At 41.8% G+C, this 23,698-nt stretch overlaps 2 protein-coding genes across 4 annotated transcripts in view; one reads left to right on the plus strand and one right to left on the minus strand.

Moving 5' to 3' along the window:
* Positions 1-857, minus strand: part of LOC142656537 (nmrA-like family domain-containing protein 1) — a 396,968-nt gene extending 396,111 nt beyond the window's left edge. The window contains exon 1 of the mRNA XM_075831468.1: positions 698-857. Coding sequence (XP_075687583.1) covers positions 698-749 — 52 coding nt within the window. The 5' untranslated portion in view covers positions 750-857. The remainder of the gene's footprint in view (positions 1-697) is intronic.
* A 134-nt stretch (positions 858-991) lies between these two features.
* HMOX2 (heme oxygenase 2) lies at positions 992-22,619 on the plus strand. Of its 3 annotated transcripts, none has more exons than XM_075830779.1 (6): positions 992-1,100; positions 6,222-6,324; positions 10,991-11,108; positions 12,663-13,154; positions 20,945-21,062; positions 21,144-22,619. In XM_075830779.1, the coding sequence occupies exons 2-6, from the start codon at positions 6,251-6,253 to the stop codon at positions 21,266-21,268; spliced, it is 927 nt and encodes a 308-aa protein (XP_075686894.1). In that variant the 5' UTR covers positions 992-1,100; positions 6,222-6,250; the 3' UTR covers positions 21,269-22,619. The 3 variants fall into 3 exon arrangements, with proteins under 3 accessions (XP_075686894.1, XP_075686893.1, XP_075686895.1); XM_075830778.1 differs by having other exon boundaries at positions 1,057-1,139; XM_075830780.1 differs by lacking the exon at positions 992-1,100 and adding an exon at positions 5,835-5,995.
* The last annotated feature ends 1,079 nt before the right edge of the window (positions 22,620-23,698 follow it).

The raw sequence follows: 23,698 nt of genomic DNA on the forward strand, positions 1-23,698 counted from the left end.
TGTGATACTGTCTGCTCAGCTGTATATCTAATCCTATCATGTGTGATACTGTCTGCTGAGCTGTGTATCTAATCCTATAATGTGTGATACTGTCTGCTGAGCTGTGTATCTAATCCTATCATGTGTGATACTGTCTGCTCAGCTGTATATCTAATCCTATCATGTGTGATACTGTCTGCTGAACTGTGTATCTAATCCTATCATGTGTGATACTGTCTGCTCAGCTGTATATCTAATCCTATCATGTGTGATACTGTCTGCTGAGCCGTGTATCTAATCCTATCATGTGTGATACTGTCTGCTGAGCTGTGTATCTAATCCTATCATGTGTGATACTGTCTGCTCAGCTGTGTATCTAATCCTATCATGTGTGATACTGAACCGTGTATCTAATCCTATCATGTGTGATACTGTCTGCTGAGCTGTGTATCTAATCCTATCATGTGTGATACTGTCTGCTGAGCTGTGTATCTAATCCTATCCTGTGTGATACTGTCTGCTGAGCCGTGTATCTAATCCTATCATGTGTGATACTATCTGCTGAGCTGCTGTATCCAATCCTATCATGTGTGTGTGATACTGTCTGCTGAGCTGTGTATCTAATCCTATCATGTGTGATACACAGCACTACCTCCCCCATCATGTCATTGATGATAATACATAGAGAACATGGTGGTAAGAGGTGAATATAACATACAGTAATGTGGATATTGGGTTGATCTGTTGTATAGACATCTCCAGGGACACATTGTTCCGGAAAGTCTCCATGAAGACAAACATCGCGGCCCGCACTCATTTATCTCAGGAATGTCACGGGTTTTTATTGTTCTGGAAAGTTTTGTTCACTGACTAATAAAATTTGAAGTAAAAAAAAAACAAAACAACAACCCTGCTGCGGTTCAAGTCTTTGCCTCTCTGTTTTGTCCATTTGTTAATAAAGCTTTAGTTAAAAAAAAGACTCCCTCATTAAACGTCTTGTGACTGAAGTCTCTGCCCGTTGCTATGGAAACAAGCACTTCCTGTTTTTGGCCTGTATCGAGCTAAGCCGGTTTACTGGATTGTACGTGACAGCCGAGCAGACAGCGGGACCCCGCACACCGGTCAGTGACTGAACATGGCTGTATTTGTGATCATGAAATGTGAGCCTGACTGGTGATAGCACGAGTATAAAGTGTCCCAGCAAACCTAATGGAGGAGAGGCATCCATGATAACAGGCCGCTGAGGAAGCAAGAATGGCAGTGCATGCTGGGGTTTGTAGTTCCTGACAAGTCACAGATATATATATATATATATATATATATATATATATATATATATACACACACACAGTGCCCAAATAATACCACCATACAATGCCCAAATAATACCACCATACAGTGCTCATATAATACCACCATACAATGCCCAAATAATACCACCATACAGTGCCCAAATAATACCACCATACAGTGCTCATATAATACCACCATACAGTGCCCAAATAATACCACCATACAATGCCCAAATAATACCACCATACAGTGCTCAAATATCACCATACAATGCCCAAATAATACCACCATACAGTGCTCAAATAATACCACCATACAGTGCCCAAATAATACCACCATACAGTGCTCAAATAATACCACCATACAGAACCCAAATAATACCACCATACAGTGCTCATATAATACCACCATACAGTGCCCAAATAATACCACCATACAGTGCTCAAATAATACCACCATACAGTGCCCAAATAATACCACCATACAGTGCTCAAATAATACCACCATACAATGCCCAAATAATACCACCATACAGTGCTCAAATAATACCACCATACAGTGCCCAAATAATACCACCATACAGTGCTCAAATAATACCACCATACAGAACCCATATAATACCACCATACAGTGCTCAAATAATACCACCATACAGTGCCCAAATAATACCACCATACAGTGCTCAAATAATACCACCATACAGTGCCCAAATAATACCACCATACAGTGCCCATAATACCACCATACAGTGCCCAAATAATATCACCATACAGTGCCCAAATAATATCACCATACAATGCCAAATAATACCGCCATACAGTGCCCAAATAATACCATCATACAGTGCTCAAATAATACCACCATACAGTGCCCAAATAACACCACCATACAGTGCTCATATACCACCATACAATGCCAAATAATACCGCCATACAGTGCTCATATAATACCACCATACAGTGCCCAAATAATACCACCATACAGTGCTCAAATAATACCACCATACAGTGCCCAAATAATACCACCATTCAGTGCTCAAATAATACCACCATACAGTGCCCAAATAATACCACCATACAGTGCCCAAATAATACCCCATACAGTGCCCAAATAATACCACCATACAGTGCTCAAATAATACCGCCATACAATGTCCAAATAATACCACCATACAGTGCTCATATAATACCGCCATACAATGCCCAAATAATACCACCATACAGTGCCCAAATAATACCACCATACAGTGCTCATATAATACCACCATACAGTGCTCAAATAATACCACCATACAGTGCCCAAATAATACCGCCATACAATGTCCAAATAATACTGCCATACAATGCCCAAATAATACCACCATACAGTGCCCAAATAATACCGCCATACACTGCTCAAATAATACCACCATACAGTGCCCAAATAATACCACCATACAGTGCTCATATACCACCATATAGTGTTCAAGTAATACCACCATACAGTGCTCATATACCACCATACAGTGCTCATATAATACCACCATACAGTGCCCAAATAATACCACCATACAGTGCTCATATACCACCATACAGTGCTCATATAATACCACCATACAGTGACGTAAGTTCACTATGATGCCGGAGTAGGGCACACTGTGGTATGAAGAACTATAGATCTTACACTAAGAGCTTATTTAGACGAACGTGCAATACGTCCGTGCAACATGCGTGATTTTCACTCGCCTCGCACGGACCTATATTAGTTTATGGGGCAGTGCAGACTGTCCGTGATTTTCACGCAGCGTAAAACTCACGACATGTCCGTTATTTGTGCGTTTTTATCGGATCACGCACCCATTGAAGTCAATGGGTGCGTGAAAATCACGCGCACCACATGGAAGCATTTCCGTGGGACGCGCGTGATTCACGCAACAGCAGTAAAAACTATGAATGAAAACAGAAAAGCACCACGTGCTACAAACATACAAACGGAGTGTCATAATGATGTGTGATTTTCGCGCAGCCGCGCATCATACAGGGCTGACACACGGAGCGGTTAAGTACCTTTTGCGCACGCAAAATGCAGCGTTTTTTGCTCGTGTAAATCCGGCCTAAAGCATAACAAAGCGTATACAGACATTATATACACACCACATCGGGCACACATATAGTAACCGGGTGTTTAGGTGACTGGTTAGTAAAATAAACCTGGCAGTGGACAGATCTGATATCCTCACCATCCGGCTGCTATTATGATGATGGTGGTTGTTGTTTTGTTCTACCGTTCTTGGTATCACGAGTACTACAATGCCCAGCGTGTATGATGGGGGATTTACTAATCAAATTGCGGCAAATATATTATGTGTTTTCGATCTATAAAATGGGCGTGGCTTAGAGGAGTCGTAAAAGGCAACACATTCATTAAAGACGTGCGCCAGTTTTTCGGTACGGCAGCCACGAGGCGGTATAAGGAAGAGAAACACGTCCAAATTTATCCTTGAGACGACGTCTAACATCAGGCTGTTAACCTTTGTCTACAGACGAATGAAGACCACTATGGCAAATCCGCTCCGTTACACCGTCACTCTGGTATTACTACATTACCAATTTGCCATTTAGTCATCTGGGAAAGCGGATTAAACAACCGCTGCGGGAGCTGTAATGGCGGCCATACTGGTTATCACCCAGCTTTCCCAGGAAGGGATGTTACTAAGAATCAGGGCGACTCAAGAGGAGGAAATCCCATCATGCGGCTCCTGCCACGTGACAGATTTGCGGCGACGTCACAATGGCGGCGGAATATTCTATTAGAAATAAATACGTCATGTAGCCACATCCTGAGAATCTGAGCCCAAATTAGATAAAACCCCAAACCTCCCAGCCAGACGCAGCGATGCCGGACCTGTAACAACCGGGCAAGCGCCAAAGTGGCAGCGCCAACCGCCCTGATCACTGAAACGCACAACTTTAATTTTGGCCAACCAGTTGTGACAAGCACCACCTATGAGAATACAAGTGCCAATGCGACTCCTAACAAATCACTACGACCCCCTCTCTGTCCTCTGACCCCCCTCTCTGTCCTCTGACCCCCCTCTCTGTCCTCTGACCCCCCCTCTCTGTCCTCTGACCCCCCCTCTCTGTCCTCTGACCCCCCCTCTCTGTCCTCTGACCCCCCCTCTCTGTCCTCTGACCCCCCCTCTGTCCTCTGACCCCCCCTCTGTCCTCTGACCCCCCTCTCTGTCCTCTGAACCCCCTCTCTGTCCTCTGAAACCCCTCTCTGTCCTCTGACCCCCCCTCTCTGTCCTCTGACCCCCCCTCTCTGTCCTCTGACCCTCCTCTCTGTCCTCTGACCCTCCTCTCTGTCCTCTGACCCCCCTCTCTGTCCTCTGACCTTCCTCTCTGTCCTCTGTCCCCCCCTCTCTGTCCTCCCCTCTCTGTCCTCCCCTCTCTGTCCTCCCCTCTCTGTCCTCCCCTCTCTGTCCTCCCCTCTCTGTCCTCCCCTCTCTGACCCCCCCTCTCTGTCCTCTGACCCCCCCTCTCTGTCCTCTGACCCCCCCTCTCTGTCCTCTGACCCCCCCTCTCTGTCCTCTGACCCCCCCCTCTCTGTCCTCTGACCCCCCCCTCTCTGTCCTCTGACCCCCCCCTCTCTGTCCTCTGACCCCCCCTCTCTGTCCTCTGACCCCCCCCTCTGTCCTCTGACCCCCCCTCTCTGTCCTCTGACCCCCCCCTCTCTGTCCTCTGACCCCCCCCTCTCTGTCCTCTGACCCCCCCCTCTGTCCTCTGACCCCCCCCTCTGTCCTCTGACCCCCCCTCTCTGTCCTCTGACCCCCCCTCTCTGTCCTCTGACCCCCCCTCTCTGTCCTCTGACCCCCCCCTCTCTGTCCTCTGACCCCCCCCTCTCTGTCCTCTGACCCCCCCCTCTCTGTCCTCTGACCCCCCCTCTCTGTCCTCTGACCCCCCCTCTCTGTCCTCTGACCCCCCCCTCTCTGTCCTCTGACCCCCCCTCTCTGTCCTCTGACCCCCCCCTCTCTGTCCTCTGACCCCCCCCTCTCTGTCCTCTGACCCCCCCCTCTCTGTCCTCTGACCCCCCCCTCTCTGTCCTCTGACCCCCCCCTCTCTGTCCTCTGACCCCCCCCTCTCTGTCCTCTGACCCCCCCCTCTCTGTCCTCTGACCCCCCCCTCTCTGTCCTCTGACCCTCCTCTCTGTCCTCTGACCCTCCTCTCTGTCCTCTGACCCCCCTCTCTGTCCTCTGACCCCCCTCTCTGTCCTCTGACCCCCCTCTCTGTCCTCTGACCCCCCTCTCTGTCCTCTGACCCCCCTCTCTGTCCTCTGACCCCCCTCTCTGTCCTCTGACCCTCCTCTCTGTCCTCTGACCCCCACTCTGGCTCCGGGGCCCCCTCTCTGTCCTCTGACCCCCTCTCCGGCTCTGGGGCCCCCTCTCTCTGTCCTCTGACCCCCTCTCCGGCTCCGGGGGCCCCCTTAGTCATGTCAGTCCCAGCTTCCTCACGCTGGCTGAGATTTCTGCTGAGTCACGCCTCAATCACTCACTTCCTGTTTTTCGGGAACTGTTTCATCTGCTGAGTCAGTTTTAGAAAAAAAAAAAAATCCTGACTGCAGCAAAGAAGGGCCAGAAATACGGAAGTGATAAGCGGCGGCCGGGATTGCATATATAGCGGTCACCCTGCTGCTGATCATCTGTACGTGAGCTGACACTCAGACCGCAGGCTTCTAGGGAGACGCAGTAAGTAAAAGGGGAAGGTGGCAGCTTAGTCATGCGGCAGATGGCACTGGGGGGGGGGGGCTGCAGTCACTGGGTATAGGGTGACATAGGGAGCCGGGCATTGTCTGTAGCAGGGGGAGGGGAGGAGGGGGAAGGGTCCATTACTAGATTGTCCAGGCATTGTGCTCTCCGGCCCCTCGCAGTCTCTCTCTCTCTCTCGCTAACACTGGGTTTAAACTTTTTTCAGCTCGTACAGAACAGTCTACAGAGGACGCCATGTCTGCCGCACAGGAGGAGAACGGCCTTTACGGAGCTGCGTCCAGAGAGGAGGAAGAAAACCAGCCGCTGAGGTGAGCGACACATCCGCCGATACGTTTTATATACAAGTCTAGAGCGCCGACAAATTCCACGGCTTGTTGGGAAACTGACGCAAATTTGTCACCACTTGTAATGTCCAAATTTGCTGCACATAAATCAACCTTTGGCGCAGAGTTTATAATCCGCAGCCTGTGAATTTATCTTGCGCTTCCGTCTCGAAATTGTATCTGATCGTTTAAAAAAAATCGCACCAAACTCGGCACCGGTTTCCTCTTCAAAATGTAAAATCCGCACCTAAAAACGCACAAAAAAACGCAATATTTAGTGCAGATTTTACCTGTGGAATTGCCGGTGTTATCTGAGGGTTTTATGCAGATTTTCTGCAGCGAATTACGCTATGTGTGCATGTGGTCTAAGGCTGGGTTCACACTGTGCGTTTTCATTGCGCTTGCAACATGCAATTTTTAGTTTGGTGGACTGACTCCCATGTCTCGTACTAGTAGTTCATCAACCAAAACATAAAACCGCACAGTGTGAACCCGGCCTAACTCGCGTCCACACTTGTACGGCCGTGTTCACATCTGCATTGGAGGCTCCCAGACGACGGACACCTTGGCGGAACATGACGGACCCCACTATAAGTCAATGGGGTCCGCCGGGCGCCGCTGGTATCCGTTGTGCAATGCATCCCGCACTGTTATTAACTGAAGCCACGACGCAGATGTGAACACAGCCCTAAGCCTTCATCCTGCCCGTCCACCATCATCTCCGTCCTAATACCACATAGTAAAGCAGCTCCCATCCCCCTATTGAAGCTCATGTCCTCTTAGATTGTTAGCTCTTGTGCCCAGGACCCTCTTCTGCTGTGTACTCTGTAATGTTCAGCGCAGCAGGTTTTACTGTACATAATCTGCCATGTTTTGCAGCGATGCGTTCTGTAGCAGCAGGTTGTAGTGTATCCTCTGTTTCTCTGCTCCTTGGTGAGTGTCGGGCACGTACACATGATAGACCGCATAGGGGGGCCCCTGTTTTGATTGTTAGCCTTGTTGACTAGTCCTTTTTTAATGGGTGAACAGGCAGTGATGGAGCTGACCATGAGACAACCTGTAACACTCCAGCTGCACATGTCCTGGTACGTCCACCTCTGAGCTGTGGGATGTTACAGGCACTTTGTCCCACTCTCCTGCGTGTTTGTTCACATTGTAAAGTTGTTGTCGTTACATGACAGATCCGGAACGCTGCGGTTTAGTCGCCCGTCTGGTCGGGTGCCGTTCGCCTCCTATTGTTGTGCAGGTTTTATTGCTGCATCGGCACGAGTGAAAAACGGTGAATTTGTAAATGTGACAGATAAGTTTCCATTAATAGATTCTCTGTGAGCTCAACACATCAGCACAAATCTCTCTCCTGTCCCGGTAGTTCGTTACAATGTATCAGTGCAGGGAAAATGGACCAGTCTGGAGTAAACTGGATGCAATTCTAGCAAACTCAGCTGTGAGAAGTATTAGATCAGGATGGGTTATAGCCGGGTAAACAAAAATCGTTCCATTCACTGACAGCTAGCAGAGATTTTCAAAACGGTGAGGGATTGAAACACAAAGTATATTAGAACGTTGCGGAAGTTAAAGCATAATTCCACTTTTCAAATTAAAACTGAGTGACTTTACTTTAGTGCAGACTTTGTATAATTTCATGTAATTTTCTCTAGTTACATCCAGAGCAGCTTTCAAAATTCTGCAGATTTCCCATAGAAACAGACTGCGGTTTAGCTCCACCCCCTATCAGTCACCTGACTTCGCACTGAGCTGTGACTGTCTGCAGAGATCCCATAATGCACTGCTCTCTGGGAACAGGGAAGCAGCAGAATTCTGAATTTAGCTCTGAATGTGAATGGAGAAGTAAGGACTGACTGTTACACAACTTGATGGAGATTATAAACATGCCATTATAAACCCATTATTGAAAAAACCAACACTTGACCCATCCAGCGCTGCCAACTACCGACCAGTCTCTAATCTGCCCTTCATCTCCAAACTCCTGGAACGCTTGGTCTACTCTCGCCTTATCCGCTATCTCTCTGCTAACTCCATTCTTGACCCCTTACAATCTGGTTTCCGCACTCTACACTCCACAGAAACTGCCCTTACTAAAGTCTCAAATGATCTCTTGGCGGCTAAATCGGACGGTAAATCCTCTCTCCTGATTCTTTTGGATCTCTCTGCAGCCTTTGACACTGTAGACCACAAACTCCTACTTAAAGGCATGGTGTCGCCCCAAAAACATGTTTTTTTTTTAAAATTTAAACATTTAGTGTGTGGGTGATAAAACATTGTTCAAATTTTTTTTATTTTTTTCGCGAGTCAGGAAATATTATAAATTTTTTCAAATTTATAATACTACCCATTTTTGGTCACTAGATGGAGCTGTTTGGAGCTAGTTCCCAAAATTGCAGCATTGCAACATTGGGTTAAAAGCTATCGCTCTAGTGAGCGCTCAGCATCCCCCCCTCCTTTATCCTGGCTAGTGCCGGGATAAACGAGGGGTTTGAAAGGTTTAACCTGCTACACTGTGCGTCGCCATTTTTTGAGGTAACCCACAGTGTAGTAGGTTTACATGCAGTAGTAAACACACACAAACACTAACATACATTGAAATCGCTTACCTGCTCCTGCCGCCGCGGCCCGTCCGCTCCCTTTGCTGCCGCTGTTGCATGTGCACTTGTCCGGAAGCCGCGACCGGAAGTAGTAATATTACTGTCCGGCCGCGACTTCCGGTCCACAGGAAAATGGCGCCGGACGGCGCCAATTTCGAATAGGACTGTGTGGGAGCGGCGCATGCGCAGTTCCCACACAGACGCCGTACACGGCAGTCAATGGGACGGGAGCCGTTCGCAGTCCCTATGGGACTGTGGCTGCCGTATTCCATGTCTGTGTGTGTCGTTAATCGACACACACAGAAATGGAACAAAAAATGGCAGCCCCCATAGGGAAAAAAAAGTGTGAAAAAAAGAAACAGTAAAACACAAACACACAAATGAAAATAAACGTTTATATTAAGGCACTAACATCTTTAACATATTAATAAAATATTTGTGATGACACTGTTCCTTTAACATGCTCCACTCTATTGGCCTCAAGGACGCTGCTCTCTCTTGGTTTTCCTTCTATCTCTCTGACCGCTCGTTCAGTGTGTCATTTGCTGGTTCTACTTCTTCTCCTTGCTATCGGGGTTCCTCAGGGATCAGTCCTAGGTCCACTCCTCTTTTCTCTCTACACAGCTCCTATTGGACAAACCATCAGCAGATTTGGCTTCCAGTACCATCTCTACGCTGATGACACCCAATTATATACCTCTTCCCGTGACATCACCCCTGCTCTAATACAGAACACCAGTGATTGTCTGTCCGCTGTCTCTAACATCATGTCCTCTCTCTATCTGAAACTGAATCTTTCTAAAACTGAGCTCCTTGTGTTCCCACCATCTACTAACCTCCCCAAACCTGATGTCTCCATCTCTGTGTGTGGCACTATCATCACTCCTAGGCAGCACGCCCGCTGTCTCTATCACTACCATCACTCCTAAGCAGCACGCCCGCTGTCTCGGGGTTATTTTTGACTCAGATCTTTCCTTTACTCCTCACATACAATCACTTTCACGCTCCTGTCATTTTCACCTCAAAAACATCTCCAGAATCCGCTCTTTTCTTACGGAGGAAACCGCCAAAACTCTCATTGTTGCTCTGATTCACTCTCGTCTTGACTACTGTAACTCATTACTAGTCGGTCTTCCCCTCACTAAACTCTCCCCTCTCCAATCTATCCTCAATGCAGCAGCCAGGCTCATCTTTATGACCAACCGCTACACCAACGCCTCTACCCTGTGCCAGTCACTGCACTGGTTGCCCATCCCCTTCCGAATAAAATTCAAACTTATTACTCTCACCCACAAAGCTCTCCACAGTGCTGCACCTCCTTACATCTCCTCCCTCATCTCTGTCTACCACCCTACTCGGGCTCTACGTTCTGCTAACGACCTTAGATTAAAATCCTCCATAATCCGAACCTCCCACTACCGTCTCCAGGATTTCTCTCGTGCTGCACCCGTCCTCTGGAATGCGCTACCCCAGACAATCAGATTAATTCCCAATATCCACAGTTTTAAACGTGCCCTGAAAACACATCTATTTAGACAGGCCTATAACATTCACTAATCTGACTCCTTTCCATGGCCCTCCATTTAGATTAGTCATCAGAATAAGATTCCCTCACACTCCTTCTCTTCATGTCCGTCATACACGGATAGTGGCTGGTGACCGGCTCATGCAGCTTTATGTTACCACCGCATGTGTATAAAGATGGCCGGACTATTGTACAGAACAAACACTGTTACACTTTGTGTCTCCCTTATGTCCTCATAGATTGTAAGCTCTTGCGAGCAGGGTCCTCACTCCCCAGGTTTGAATTGTAAATGAACTTTGTCACTATGTAATGTCTGATATTGTTTGTTTCATGTTCCCTCTAAATTGTAAAGTGCTGCGTAATATGTTGGCGCTATATAAATAAAGATTATTATTATTATATTATTTTAGCTGCTCACATTTTAAGCTGAGATTTCCTTTAAGATCGAATCCACCAAGAAGACCCTTCATATTAACGATCCCCTCCCCCGACGGTTACTCAGCTCTTCTCTATGTCTCCTCAGGCCGACAGATCTGTCCGAACTTCTCAAGGAAGGAACAAAGGAATCTCATCAGAAGGCGGAAAATACCAAGTTTGTGAAGGAATTTCTCAAGGGTCGGATCAAGAGAGAATTATTTAAGGTGGGTGCAGGACGGACGATGGACGAGCTGGGTCCTCCACAACAAGAACAAATCCTTGTGGAGGATCAACCTCTAAAAATCCAGAAGTCCTTGTGTCATCTTCTCCTGAAAATCCTGTTCAGTTCTATCTGTTTCTGGTAAAGCTGTGTGATAACCAATATGGCAGCCATTGCAATACTAACAGGAGTTGTCACTCAGCTTTCCCAGACTCCTGAATGGCATTTCTGTGAGGGGGCTGTATCGCCACTCAACTATATCTGACTTATACCGGTGATCATATACTGTACGATACGGCCGTGTCGTCCCGTTACGTTCATCCTTGTATACATACACCTTATGCGGCGTCATGTAGTTGATAGCATTATTGCAGATCCCCGGAGCGGATGATGAGAGATCTGTAAAGCCGTTTCTTTATCCTCCATAGTCCGTAACGAAGTGACGATGTCTCAGCGGTGTGCAGATAATAGATCATTAATATTCATAAGAACTATGAGCGATACATGAAGCAGCCGGGGAGATCCAGTCTATGGCGCTGGGTGTTGTGAATGGATCAGAGGTGTCATTCTACAGCGTCGTCACCACGTCTCTCGCTATGTGACCGATCCAGTGTAGACGTCTGTCATTAAAGGGTTAAATAGTCGCTGTTAAAGGGGTTGTTCGGGCTGGGGGTGGTTTTTCATACTGAAGACCGATCCACAGGATAGGTCATCAGAATATGATCGGTGGAGGTCCGACACCCGGACCCCACACCAATCGGCCTCCGGCGCCAAATTCATTCAGGGGTCGGTGCCGGAAGCTGAAGGCTCCATAGACTGAATAGCAGCCATGCTGGGTCGCTGTAGCTCTGAGCAGTGATGTAGGATGGCCGCTGCACAGTGACCGGAGCATTCTGCTGCCGGAACAGCTGATCGGTACGGGATCCGGGTGTCGGACCTCCACCAATCATATGCTGATGACCTATCCTGTCATAGGTCACTAGTATAAAAAAACGCCCCCAGCCTGGACAACCCCTTTAATTGCTGCCATGACACAGCCGGCCCCGTGCTGCTTCTGTCGAGGAGGCGGTGAAGAGAGGGAATCCCTATAAATGACGATGAATTTGACCGCTCCTTTAAAGGGGTTTTCCCATGAACAACACTTCTCTCTTATCCACAGTACTGGTGGTAAGTGTGTGATCGTTGGTACCCCCATCGATCATGAGAACGGGGTCTCGTGTCCCCCATTTGAATAGAGCTCGGCTATCTCCGTCAGTCCCATAGAGTTGAATGGAGTGGCAGCATGCCTAACCACCGCTCTATTCAGGTGGGGGACACGGGACTCCCGTTCTCGTGATCGGTGGGGCCCCCAGTAATTAGACACTTATCCTGTGGATAGGTGATAAGTGTTATTCGATAACCATATGTCTCCTTCATTGTCTCCTCTCTATCTATAGAGCTGGTATACAGGTGATCTCCATCCATGAAGATTAATATGGTACAATACTAATTAAGGGGATTGTCCCATCAGGAAATTTCAGGATGGAATAAGCCCCTATTGTTTGTCTCTTGTATACAGCTAGCCACCGCTGCCCTGTACTACACGTATTCTGCGCTGGAGGAGGAGCTGGACCGCAACAAGGAGGACCCGGCCATTGCTCCCCTATATTTTCCTCAGGAGCTGCACAGGGGGGAAGCGCTGAAGAGGGATGTTGCTTACTTTTTTGGTGAAGATTGGGAGGACACTATCCAGTGCTCCGAGGCCACACAGGCTTACGTGGACCGGATCCACCACTTGGGACATCACAAGCCGGAGCTGCTGGTGGCTCACGCCTATACCAGGTACATGGGGGATCTGTCAGGAGGACAAGTCCTGAAGAAGGTGGCCCAGAGAGCCCTGCACCTACCCAGCACCGGGGAAGGAATCCAATTCTACATGTTTGATAATGTTACAAATGCCCAGCAGTTCAAGCAGCTCTACAGGGCCCGACTCAACACTCTGGAGCATGACGCCGAGGCCAAGAAGAGCATTGTGGAGGAGGCAAACAGATCCTTCCAGTTCAATATGCAGGTAAGAATATAACTACTATAATACTGCCCCCTATATACAATAATATAACTACTATAATACTGCCCCTATATACAAGAATATAACTACTATAATACTGCCACTATATACAAGAATATAACTACTATAATACTGCCCCTATATACAAGAATATAACTACTATAATACTGCCCCTATATACAAGAATATAACTACTATAATACTGCCCCTATATACAAGAATATAACTACTATAATACTGCTCCCTATATAAAAGAATATAACTACTATAATACTGCCTCCTATATACAAGAATATAACTACTATAATACTGCCTCCTATATACAAGAATATAACTACTATAATACAGCTCCTATATACAAGAATATAACTACTATAATACTGGTCCTATATACAAGAATATAACTACTATAATACTGCCCCTATATACAAGAATATAACTACTATAATACTGCCCCTATATACAAGAATATAACTACTATAATACTGCCTCCTATATACAAGAATATAACTACTATAATACTGCTCCCTATATACAAGAATATAACTACTATAATACTGCCTCCTATATACAAGAATATAACTACTATAATACTGCCTCCTATATACAAGAATATAACTACTATAATACTGCCTCCTATATACAAGAATATAACTACTATAATACTACCCCTATATACGAGAATATAACTACTATAATACTGCCCCTATATACAAGAATATAACTACTATAATACTGCTCCTTTATATACAAGAGTATAACTACTATAATACTGCTCCTATATACAAGAATATAACTACTGTAATACTGCTCCTATATACAAGAATATAACTACTATAATACTGCCCCTATATACATGAATATAACTACTATAATACTGCTCCTATATACAAGAATATAACTACTATAATACTGCTCCCTATATACAAGAATATAACTACAATAATACTGCCCCTATATACAAGAATATAACTACTATAATACTGCCTCCTATATACATGAATATATCTACTATAATACTGCCCCTATATACAAGTATATAACTACTATAATACTGCTCCTATATACAAGAATATAACTACTATAATACTGCTCCTTTATATACAAGCATATAACTACTATAATACTGCTCCCTATATACAAGAATATAACTACTATAATACTGCCCCTATATACAAGAATATAACTACTATAATACTGCTCCTATATACATAAATATAACTACTATAATACTGCTCCTATATACAAGTATATATCTACTATAATACTGCCCCTATATACAAGAGTATAACTACTATAATACTGCCCCTATATACATGAATATAACTACTATAATACTGCTCCTATATACAAGTGTATAACTACTATAATACTGCCCCTATATACAAGAGAATAACTACTATAATACTGCTCCTATATACAAGACTAGAACTACTATAATACTGCTCCTATATACAAGTGTATAACTACTATAATACTGCCCCTATATACAAGTGTATAACTACTATAATACTGCCCCTATATACAAGTGTATAACTACTATAATACTGCCCCTATATACAAGAATATAACTACTATAATACTGCCCCTATATACAAGAATATAACTACTATAATACTGCTCCTATATACAAGTGTATATCTACTATAATACTGCCCCTTTATACAAGAATATAACTACTATAATACTGCCTCTATATACAAGAATATAACTACTATAATACTGCCCCCTATATACAAGAATATAACTACTATAATACTGCTCCTATATACAAGAATATAACCACTATAATACTGCCCCCTATATACAAGAATATAACTACTATAATACTGCTCCTATATACAAGTGTATATCTACTATAATACTGCCCCTTTATACAAGAATATAACTACTATAATACTGCCTCTATATACAAGAATATAACTACTATAATACTGGCCCCTATATACAAGAATATAACTACTATAATACTGCCCCTATATACAAGAATATAACTGCTATAATACTTCCCCCTATATACAAGAATATAACTACTATAATACTGCTCCTATATACAAGAATATAACCACTATAATACTGCCCCCTATATACAAGAATATAACTACTATAATACTGCTCCTATATACAAGAATATAACTACTATAATACTGCTCCTATATACAAGAATATAACTACTATAATACTGCTCCTATATACAAGAATATAACTACTATAATACTGCTCCTATATACAAGAATATAACCACTATAATACTGCCCCCTATATACAAGAATATAACTACTATAATACTGCTCCTATATACAAGAATATAACCACTATAATACTGCCCCCTATATACAAGAATATAACTACTATAATACTGCTCCTATATACAAGAATATAACTACTATAATACTGCTCCTATATACAAGAATATAACTACTATAATACTGCCCCCTATATACAAGAATATAACTACTATAATACTGCTCCTATATACAAGAATATAACCACTATAATACTGCCCCCTATATACAAGAATATAACTACTATAATACTGCTCCTATATACAAGAATATAACTACTATAATACTGCTCCTATATACAAGAATATAACTACTATAATACTGCTCCCTATATACAAGAATATAACTACTATAATACTGCTCCCTATATACAAGAATACAACTACTATAATACTGCTCCTATATACAAGAATATAACTACTATAATACTGCCCCCTATATACAAGAATATAATTACTATAATACTGCTCCTATATACAAGAATATAACTACTATAATACTGCTCCTATATACAAGACTATAACTACTATAATACTGCCCCTATATACAAGAATATAACTACTATAATACTGCTCCTATATACAAGAATATAACTACTATAATACTGCCCCTATATACAAGAATATAACTACTATAATACTGCTCCTATATACAAGAATATAACTACTATAATACTGCCCCCTACATACAAGAATATAACTACTATAATACTGCCCCCTACATACAAGAATATAACTACTATAATACTGCTCCTATATACAAGAATATAACTACTATAATACATCCCCTATATACAAGAATATAACTACTATAATACTGCCCCTATATACAAGAATATAACTACTATAATACTGCCCCTATATACAAGAATATAACTACTATAATACTGCTCCCTATATAAAAGAATATAACTACTATAATACTGCTCCTATATACAAGAATATAACTACTATAATACTGCCTCCTATATACAAGAATATAACTACTATAATACTGCCTCCTATATACAAGAATATAACTACTATAATACTGGTCCTATATACAAGAATATAACTACTATAATACTGCCCCTATATACAAGAATATAACTACTATAATACTGCCCCTATATACAAGAATATAACTACTATAATACTGCTCCCTATATACAAGAATATAACTACTATAATACTGCCTCCTATATACAAGAATATAACTACTATAATACTGCCCCTATATACAAGAATATAACTACTATAATACTGCCTCCTATATACAAGAATATAACTACTATAATACTGCTCCCTATATACAAGAATATAACTACTATAATACTGCTCCTATATACAAGAATATAACTACTATAATACTGCCCTCTATATACAAGAATATAACTACTATAATACTGCCCCCTATATACAAGAATATAACTACTATAATACTGCTCCCTATATACAAGAATATAACTACTATAATACTGCTCCCTATATACAAGAATATAACTACTATAATACTGCCTCCTATATACAAGAATATAACTACTATAATACTACCCCTATATACAAGAATATAACTACTATAATACTGCCCCTATATACAAGAATATAACTACTATAATACTGCTCCTATATACAAGAATATAACTACTATAATACTGCCCCCTATATACAAGAATATAACTACTATAATACTGCTCCCTATATACAAGAATATAACTACTATAATACTGCCCCCTATGTACAAGAGTATAACTACTATAATACTGCCTCCTATATACAAGAATATAACTACAATAATACTGCCCCTATATACAAGAGTATAACTACTATAATACTACCTCCTATATACAAGAATATAACTACTATAATACTGCCTCCTATATACAAGAATAGAACTACTATAATACTGCCTCCTATATACAAGAATATAACAACTATAATACTGCCCCTATATACAAGAATATAACTACTATAATACTGCCCCTATATACAAGAATATAACTACTATAATACTGGTCCTATATACAAGAATACAACTACTATAATACTGCTCCTATATACAAGAATATAACTACTATAATACTGCCCCCTATATACAAGAATATAATTACTATAATACTGCTCCTATATACAAGAATATAACTACTATAATACTGCTCCTATATACAAGAATATAACTACTATAATACTGCCCCCTATATACAAGAATATAATTACTATAATACTGCTCCTATATACAAGAATATAACTACTATAATACTGCCCCTATATACAAGAATATAACTACTATAATACTGCTCCTATATACAAGAATATAACTACTATGATACTGCCCCTATATACAAGAATATAACTACTATAATACTGCTCCTATATACAAGAATGTATCTACTATAATACTGCCCCCTATATACAAGAATATAACTACTATAATACTGCCCCCTATATACAAGAATATAACTACTATAATACTGCCCCCTACATACAAGAATATAACTACTATAATACTGCCCCCTACATACAAGAATATAACTACTATAATACTGCTCCTATATACAAGAATATAACTACTATAATACTGCCCCTATATACAAGAATATAACTACTATAATACTGCCCCCTATATACAAGAAAATAACTACTGTAATACTGCCCCCTACATACAAGAATATAACTACTATAATACTGCCCCCTACATACAAGAATATAACTACTATAATACTGCTCCTATATACAAGAATATAATTACTATAATACTGCTCCTATATACAAGAATATAACTACTATAATACTGCTCCTATATACAAGACTATAACTACTATAATACTGCCCCCTATATACAAGAATATAACTACTATAATACTGCCCCCTATATACAAGAATATAACTACCATAATACTGCCCCCTATATACAAGAATATAACTACTATAATACTGCTCCCTATATACAAGAATATAACTACTATAATACTGCTCCCTATATACAAGAATATAACTACTATAATACTGCCCCCTACATACAAGAATATAACTACTATAATACTGCCCCTATATACAAGAATATAACTACTATAATACTGCTCCTATATACAAGAATATAACTACTATAATACTGCCCCTATATACAAGAATATAACTACTATAATACTGCCCCTATATACAAGAATATAACTTCTATAATACTGCTCCTATATACAAGAATATAACTACTATAATACTGCCTCCTATATACAAGAATATAACTACTATAATACTGCCCCTATATACAAGAATATAACTACTATAATACTGCTCCTATATACAAGAATATAACTACTATAATACTGCCCCTATATACAAGAATATAACTACTATAATACTGCCCCTATATACAAGAATATAACTACTATAATACTGCTCCTATATACAAGAATATAACTACTATAATACTGCCCCTATATACAAGAATATAACTACTATAATACTGCCTCTATATACAAGAATATAACTACTATAATACTGCCCCCTATATACAAGAATATAACTACTATAATACTGCCCCCTATATACAAGAATATAACTACTATAATACTGCCCCTATATACAAGAATATAACTACTATAATACTGCCCCTATATACAAGAATATAACTACTATAATACTGCCCCCTATATACAAGAATATAACTACTATAATACTGCCCCCTATATACAAGAATATAACTACTATAATACTGCTCCTATATACAAGAATATAACTACTATAATACTGCTCCTATATACAAGAATATAACTACTATAATACTGCCCCCTATATACAAGAATATAACTACTATAATACTGCTCCTATATACAAGAATATAACTACTATAATACTGCCCCCTATATACAAGAATATAACACTATAATACTGCCCCTATATACAAGAATATAACTACTATAATACTGCCTCCTATATACAAGAATATAACTACTATAATACTGCCCCCTATATACAAGAATATAACTACTATAATACTGCCCCTATATACAAGAATATAACTACTATAATACTGCCCCCTATATACAAGAATATAACTACTATAATACTGCTCCTATATACAAGAATATAACTACTATAATACTGCTCCTATATACAAGAATATAACTACTATAATACTGCCCCCTATATACAAGAATATAACACTATAATACTGCCCCTATATACAAGAATATAACTACTATAATACTGCCTCCTATATACAAGAATATAACTACTATAATACTGCCCCCTATATACAAGAATATAACTACTATAATACTGCCCCTATATACAAGAATATAACTACTATAATACTGCCTCCTATATACAAGAATATAACTACTATAATACTGCCCCCTATATACAGGAATATAACTACTATAATACTGCCCCCTATATACAAGAATATAACTACTATAATACTGCCCCCTATATACAAGAATATAACTACTATAATACTGCTCCTATATACAAGAATATAACTACTATAATACTGCCCGCTATATACAAGAATATAACTACTATAATACTGCCCGCTATATACAAGAATATAACTACTATAATACTGCCCCCTATATACAAGAATATAACTACTATAATACTGCTCCTATATACAAGAATATAACTACTATAATACTGCCCCTATATACAAGAATATAACTACTATAATACTGCCTCCTATATACAAGAATATAACTACTATAATACTGCCCCCTATATACAAGAATATAACTACTATAATACTGCTCCTATATACAAGAATATAACTACTATAATACTGCTCCTATATACAAGAATATAACTACTATAATACTGCCCCCTATATACAAGAATATAACTACTATAATACTGCCCTAATATACAAGAATATAACTACTATAATACTGCCCCTATATACAAGAATATAACTACTATAATACTACTCCTATATACAAGAATATAATTACTATAATACTGCCCCCTATATACAAGAATATAACTGCTATAATACTGCCCTATATACAAGAATATAACTACTATAATACTGCCCTATATACAAGAATATAACTACTATAATACTGCTCCTATATACAAGAATATAATTACTATAATACTGCCTCCTATATACAAGAATATAACTACTATAATACTGCCCCCTATATACTAGAATATAACTACTATAATACTGCTCCTATATACAAGAATATAACTACTATAATACTGCCCTATATACAAGAATATAACTACTATAATACTGCCTCTATATACAAGAATATAACTACTATAATACTGCCCCTATGTACAAGAATATAACTACTATAATACTGCTCCTATATACAAGAATATAACTACTATAATACTGCCCCTATGTACAAGAATATAACTACTATAATACTGCCCCCTATATACAAGAATATAACTACTATAATACTGTCCTATATACAAGAATATAACTACTATAATACTGCCCCCTATATACAGGAATGTGTAGGTGTGTCTTGCTGTGTACGGGGATGGATTGTAGATTTATTATGTATTTTTGTGCCTGTAGATATTTGAGGAGTTGGATAAGATCGGAGCCACGATCCCTGATGAGCCACAGGTGGACGGTCTCTCATTACATGATGGAAAGGGAGATACTCGTAAATGCCCGTATTTTGCTGCTAAAGGTGAGTGCTGATGACGTATATACAGTATATATATATACAGTCCTGTACAGCGGGTTACATCTCCGTCCTTCTCTTCCACAGATGCCGCCGCCTCAGGTTGCCCACTCCACGCCATGGTGGCTCTAACACGCCGTCCTGAAGTCCAGCTGGTACTCGCTGCCTTTGCCGCCGCCATGGCTGCCGCCATCGCGTGGTATCTCATGTGATCCAGGTCACACTTCAAGGACACGATCACTTTTTGGGCTTTCAATAAATCCAGGACTCCATGAAGATCTCCGACCACGTCCATTACATTAACATTCCCACAATCCTCCGTGATGCCCGCTCCCTGAATGGCGCACTGGGTGGGACTCCTGCCATTTTGCAATGCTGTGAACTTGTCCCACTTAATCCATAGACCTCCATAAGTGAAACGCCCAGGGGCTCGGAAAACGGAGCATTAACCCCTTCACGTCCAGATGGGGGAGGGCACATATATGATAAGTCAATGAGCACACAATAGATAAAAGTCGCCGTCATGCCGCCATACTTTGCGCTCTGTATAGTAAGCATGGCGGCGGGGGGGGGGTGGGCTTCGCTACCCATCCCCCCCTCCTGTTACATGATATACTGAGAGGATGTAGCCATATAGAGAAGTATATGCAATGCTCCCAAAGACACAAGTGTTACGGTTTGGTGCTGCCACGCGGGGAGGCCATCTTGTTTTAAGGAGCTGAGATATCTTGTCGAATATTTAGATACCCCCCCCCCCCCTCCCCCATTGCAGAGGTATTTGCACCATGACGACAAATTGGCCGCCGGTTTTTCCTGTATGATAATGGTGATCACCGGTCGTCCGTGCCGCCCGCTGTTTCGTGCCCATATCTCTGTTAAAGGTGGAAATCCTTATGATTTTAATTCATTCCGCCCCCTACTGTCCAGTTGTTAAATATTCCATTCTGTCTCTAGGAAAGCTGAGTGACTGCAAAAATGGCCGCCATCACCGCTTTCACGGTCACTCGGCTTTCCTAGAGTCTTCAATGGGAAATCTGCCGTGTGATGTTGTCTTGCATCTTCTTTGTCCTTTATTCCTACACCACGAAGACGATTTGCCATTCAGGAGTTTGGGAAAGCTGGGTGACTACCTCTGTGGGAGCCATATTGGTTGTGAACCCTGATCGAACAGAAAGCACTAGAGCGGGTTTATGTCTACTAATGATTATTTTTATTATTATGGGGGGAGGGGGGACGTCCGGTGACAGCCGCGTGGCGGAGGCAGCCATTAAGGGGACCATTACCTAATAATCAGGAGGATTCCACTTATTAGGACTAGTGACACCTCTGAGGTGCGCAGAATGTTGTGCCTCACACCTCAGCGATAAGCGATCACCTCAGATAATGGCGGCCGTCCCGCTGACGCCGCTCACGGCTCATTTTTCAGGTAACGGTTTGTGTATTTACAGTCTGATATTTTTAGTCCACTATACGGACAATTTGCCGGTGTTCAGAGCTCCGATCACAGCTGCGGACCCCGGCCCGACCCGTCATGTTTAACTAAATAAATTATATTAAAAACTATGATGTGTGTGTTCTTCATTGTGGATAAGCGGCGCCCCTGGACTGTCCTGCTCCGTTCATTATTTTCACTATTCACTCTGGGTTGAGTTTTCGTTTAAAGGAATGCTCCGCTATGGTGTCCCTTTAAAGGAGCCCTCCGCCTAAATGTTTTAAAGCCTGATGAGTGTAGTAGTTGGAGACCTAGTAAAGTCCTGCCGAGGATCTTCACCGCTTCTCTGCCACTTTTTCCTTGACCTGAGTGATATGAGACAGACTGGTTGCTAGGGAGCTGTCAGGCAGTGCGTCCATAGCAACAAGACTGTCAGACATGGTTAAATTGTTCAGCTTAAATCTGCTTGTCCCTGTGCTGAGAGAAGAGGAGAAGCAGCCGCCACCCCTTATCATCCCCGCTTATCCGGCTGAATTAATCCGATTTTTCTAAAAAACGATATTTCGTTGGAAAAGTCCTTTTAATGATTCGGTAATTCATTTGTACAACTAGTGGCGCACTCATTTTGTCGAAGGCATCCTGAGACTCCAGCTACTGTAAACACTACAACTCCCATCATGCCCTGACGGACTGCAGCAGGGAGTTGTAGTTTGAACAAATCACAGCGTTCTATGTAAGGCTGCAGCGCCACCTACAGGCAGAGGGAGGTTCTTGTATGGGGCGCTGGATGTGGAGCGGCTGGTGGTTCGTCATTGATGAGCACTTCTGTCAGGACATGCTGGGAGTTGTAGTTTCACCACAGCTGGATGGTCGCGGGTTGGGGACCCCGCAGTAGGGGATTGGAACGTTATTGTTTTGGGAGGTTTATTCTGCTCCCCACATAAACCGATGGTGCGACCACTAGTAACGCTACAACGTGGAGAACCGGCCGCCATTACTGACATCCACCTTGTAAAGTCGAACCATTATGAGAATCAGTCCGGATCAGCGCCCGGGTTTTGGCGGGTGAGATCTATACGGCAGCGGATGGCACAGTCTTCATTGAACTGCCGCAGAGACGTGCCCGCAGGGTGGTACATAGCGGCTGGCGCAGTGGGCGTGGCCTGTGCTACGAATGATAGCGAGTAATGATAAGGTCATAGAAATATAT

Source organism: Rhinoderma darwinii, chromosome 6, assembly GCF_050947455.1.
Source record: "Rhinoderma darwinii isolate aRhiDar2 chromosome 6, aRhiDar2.hap1, whole genome shotgun sequence".
NCBI classification, from domain to species: domain Eukaryota; kingdom Metazoa; phylum Chordata; class Amphibia; order Anura; family Rhinodermatidae; genus Rhinoderma; species Rhinoderma darwinii.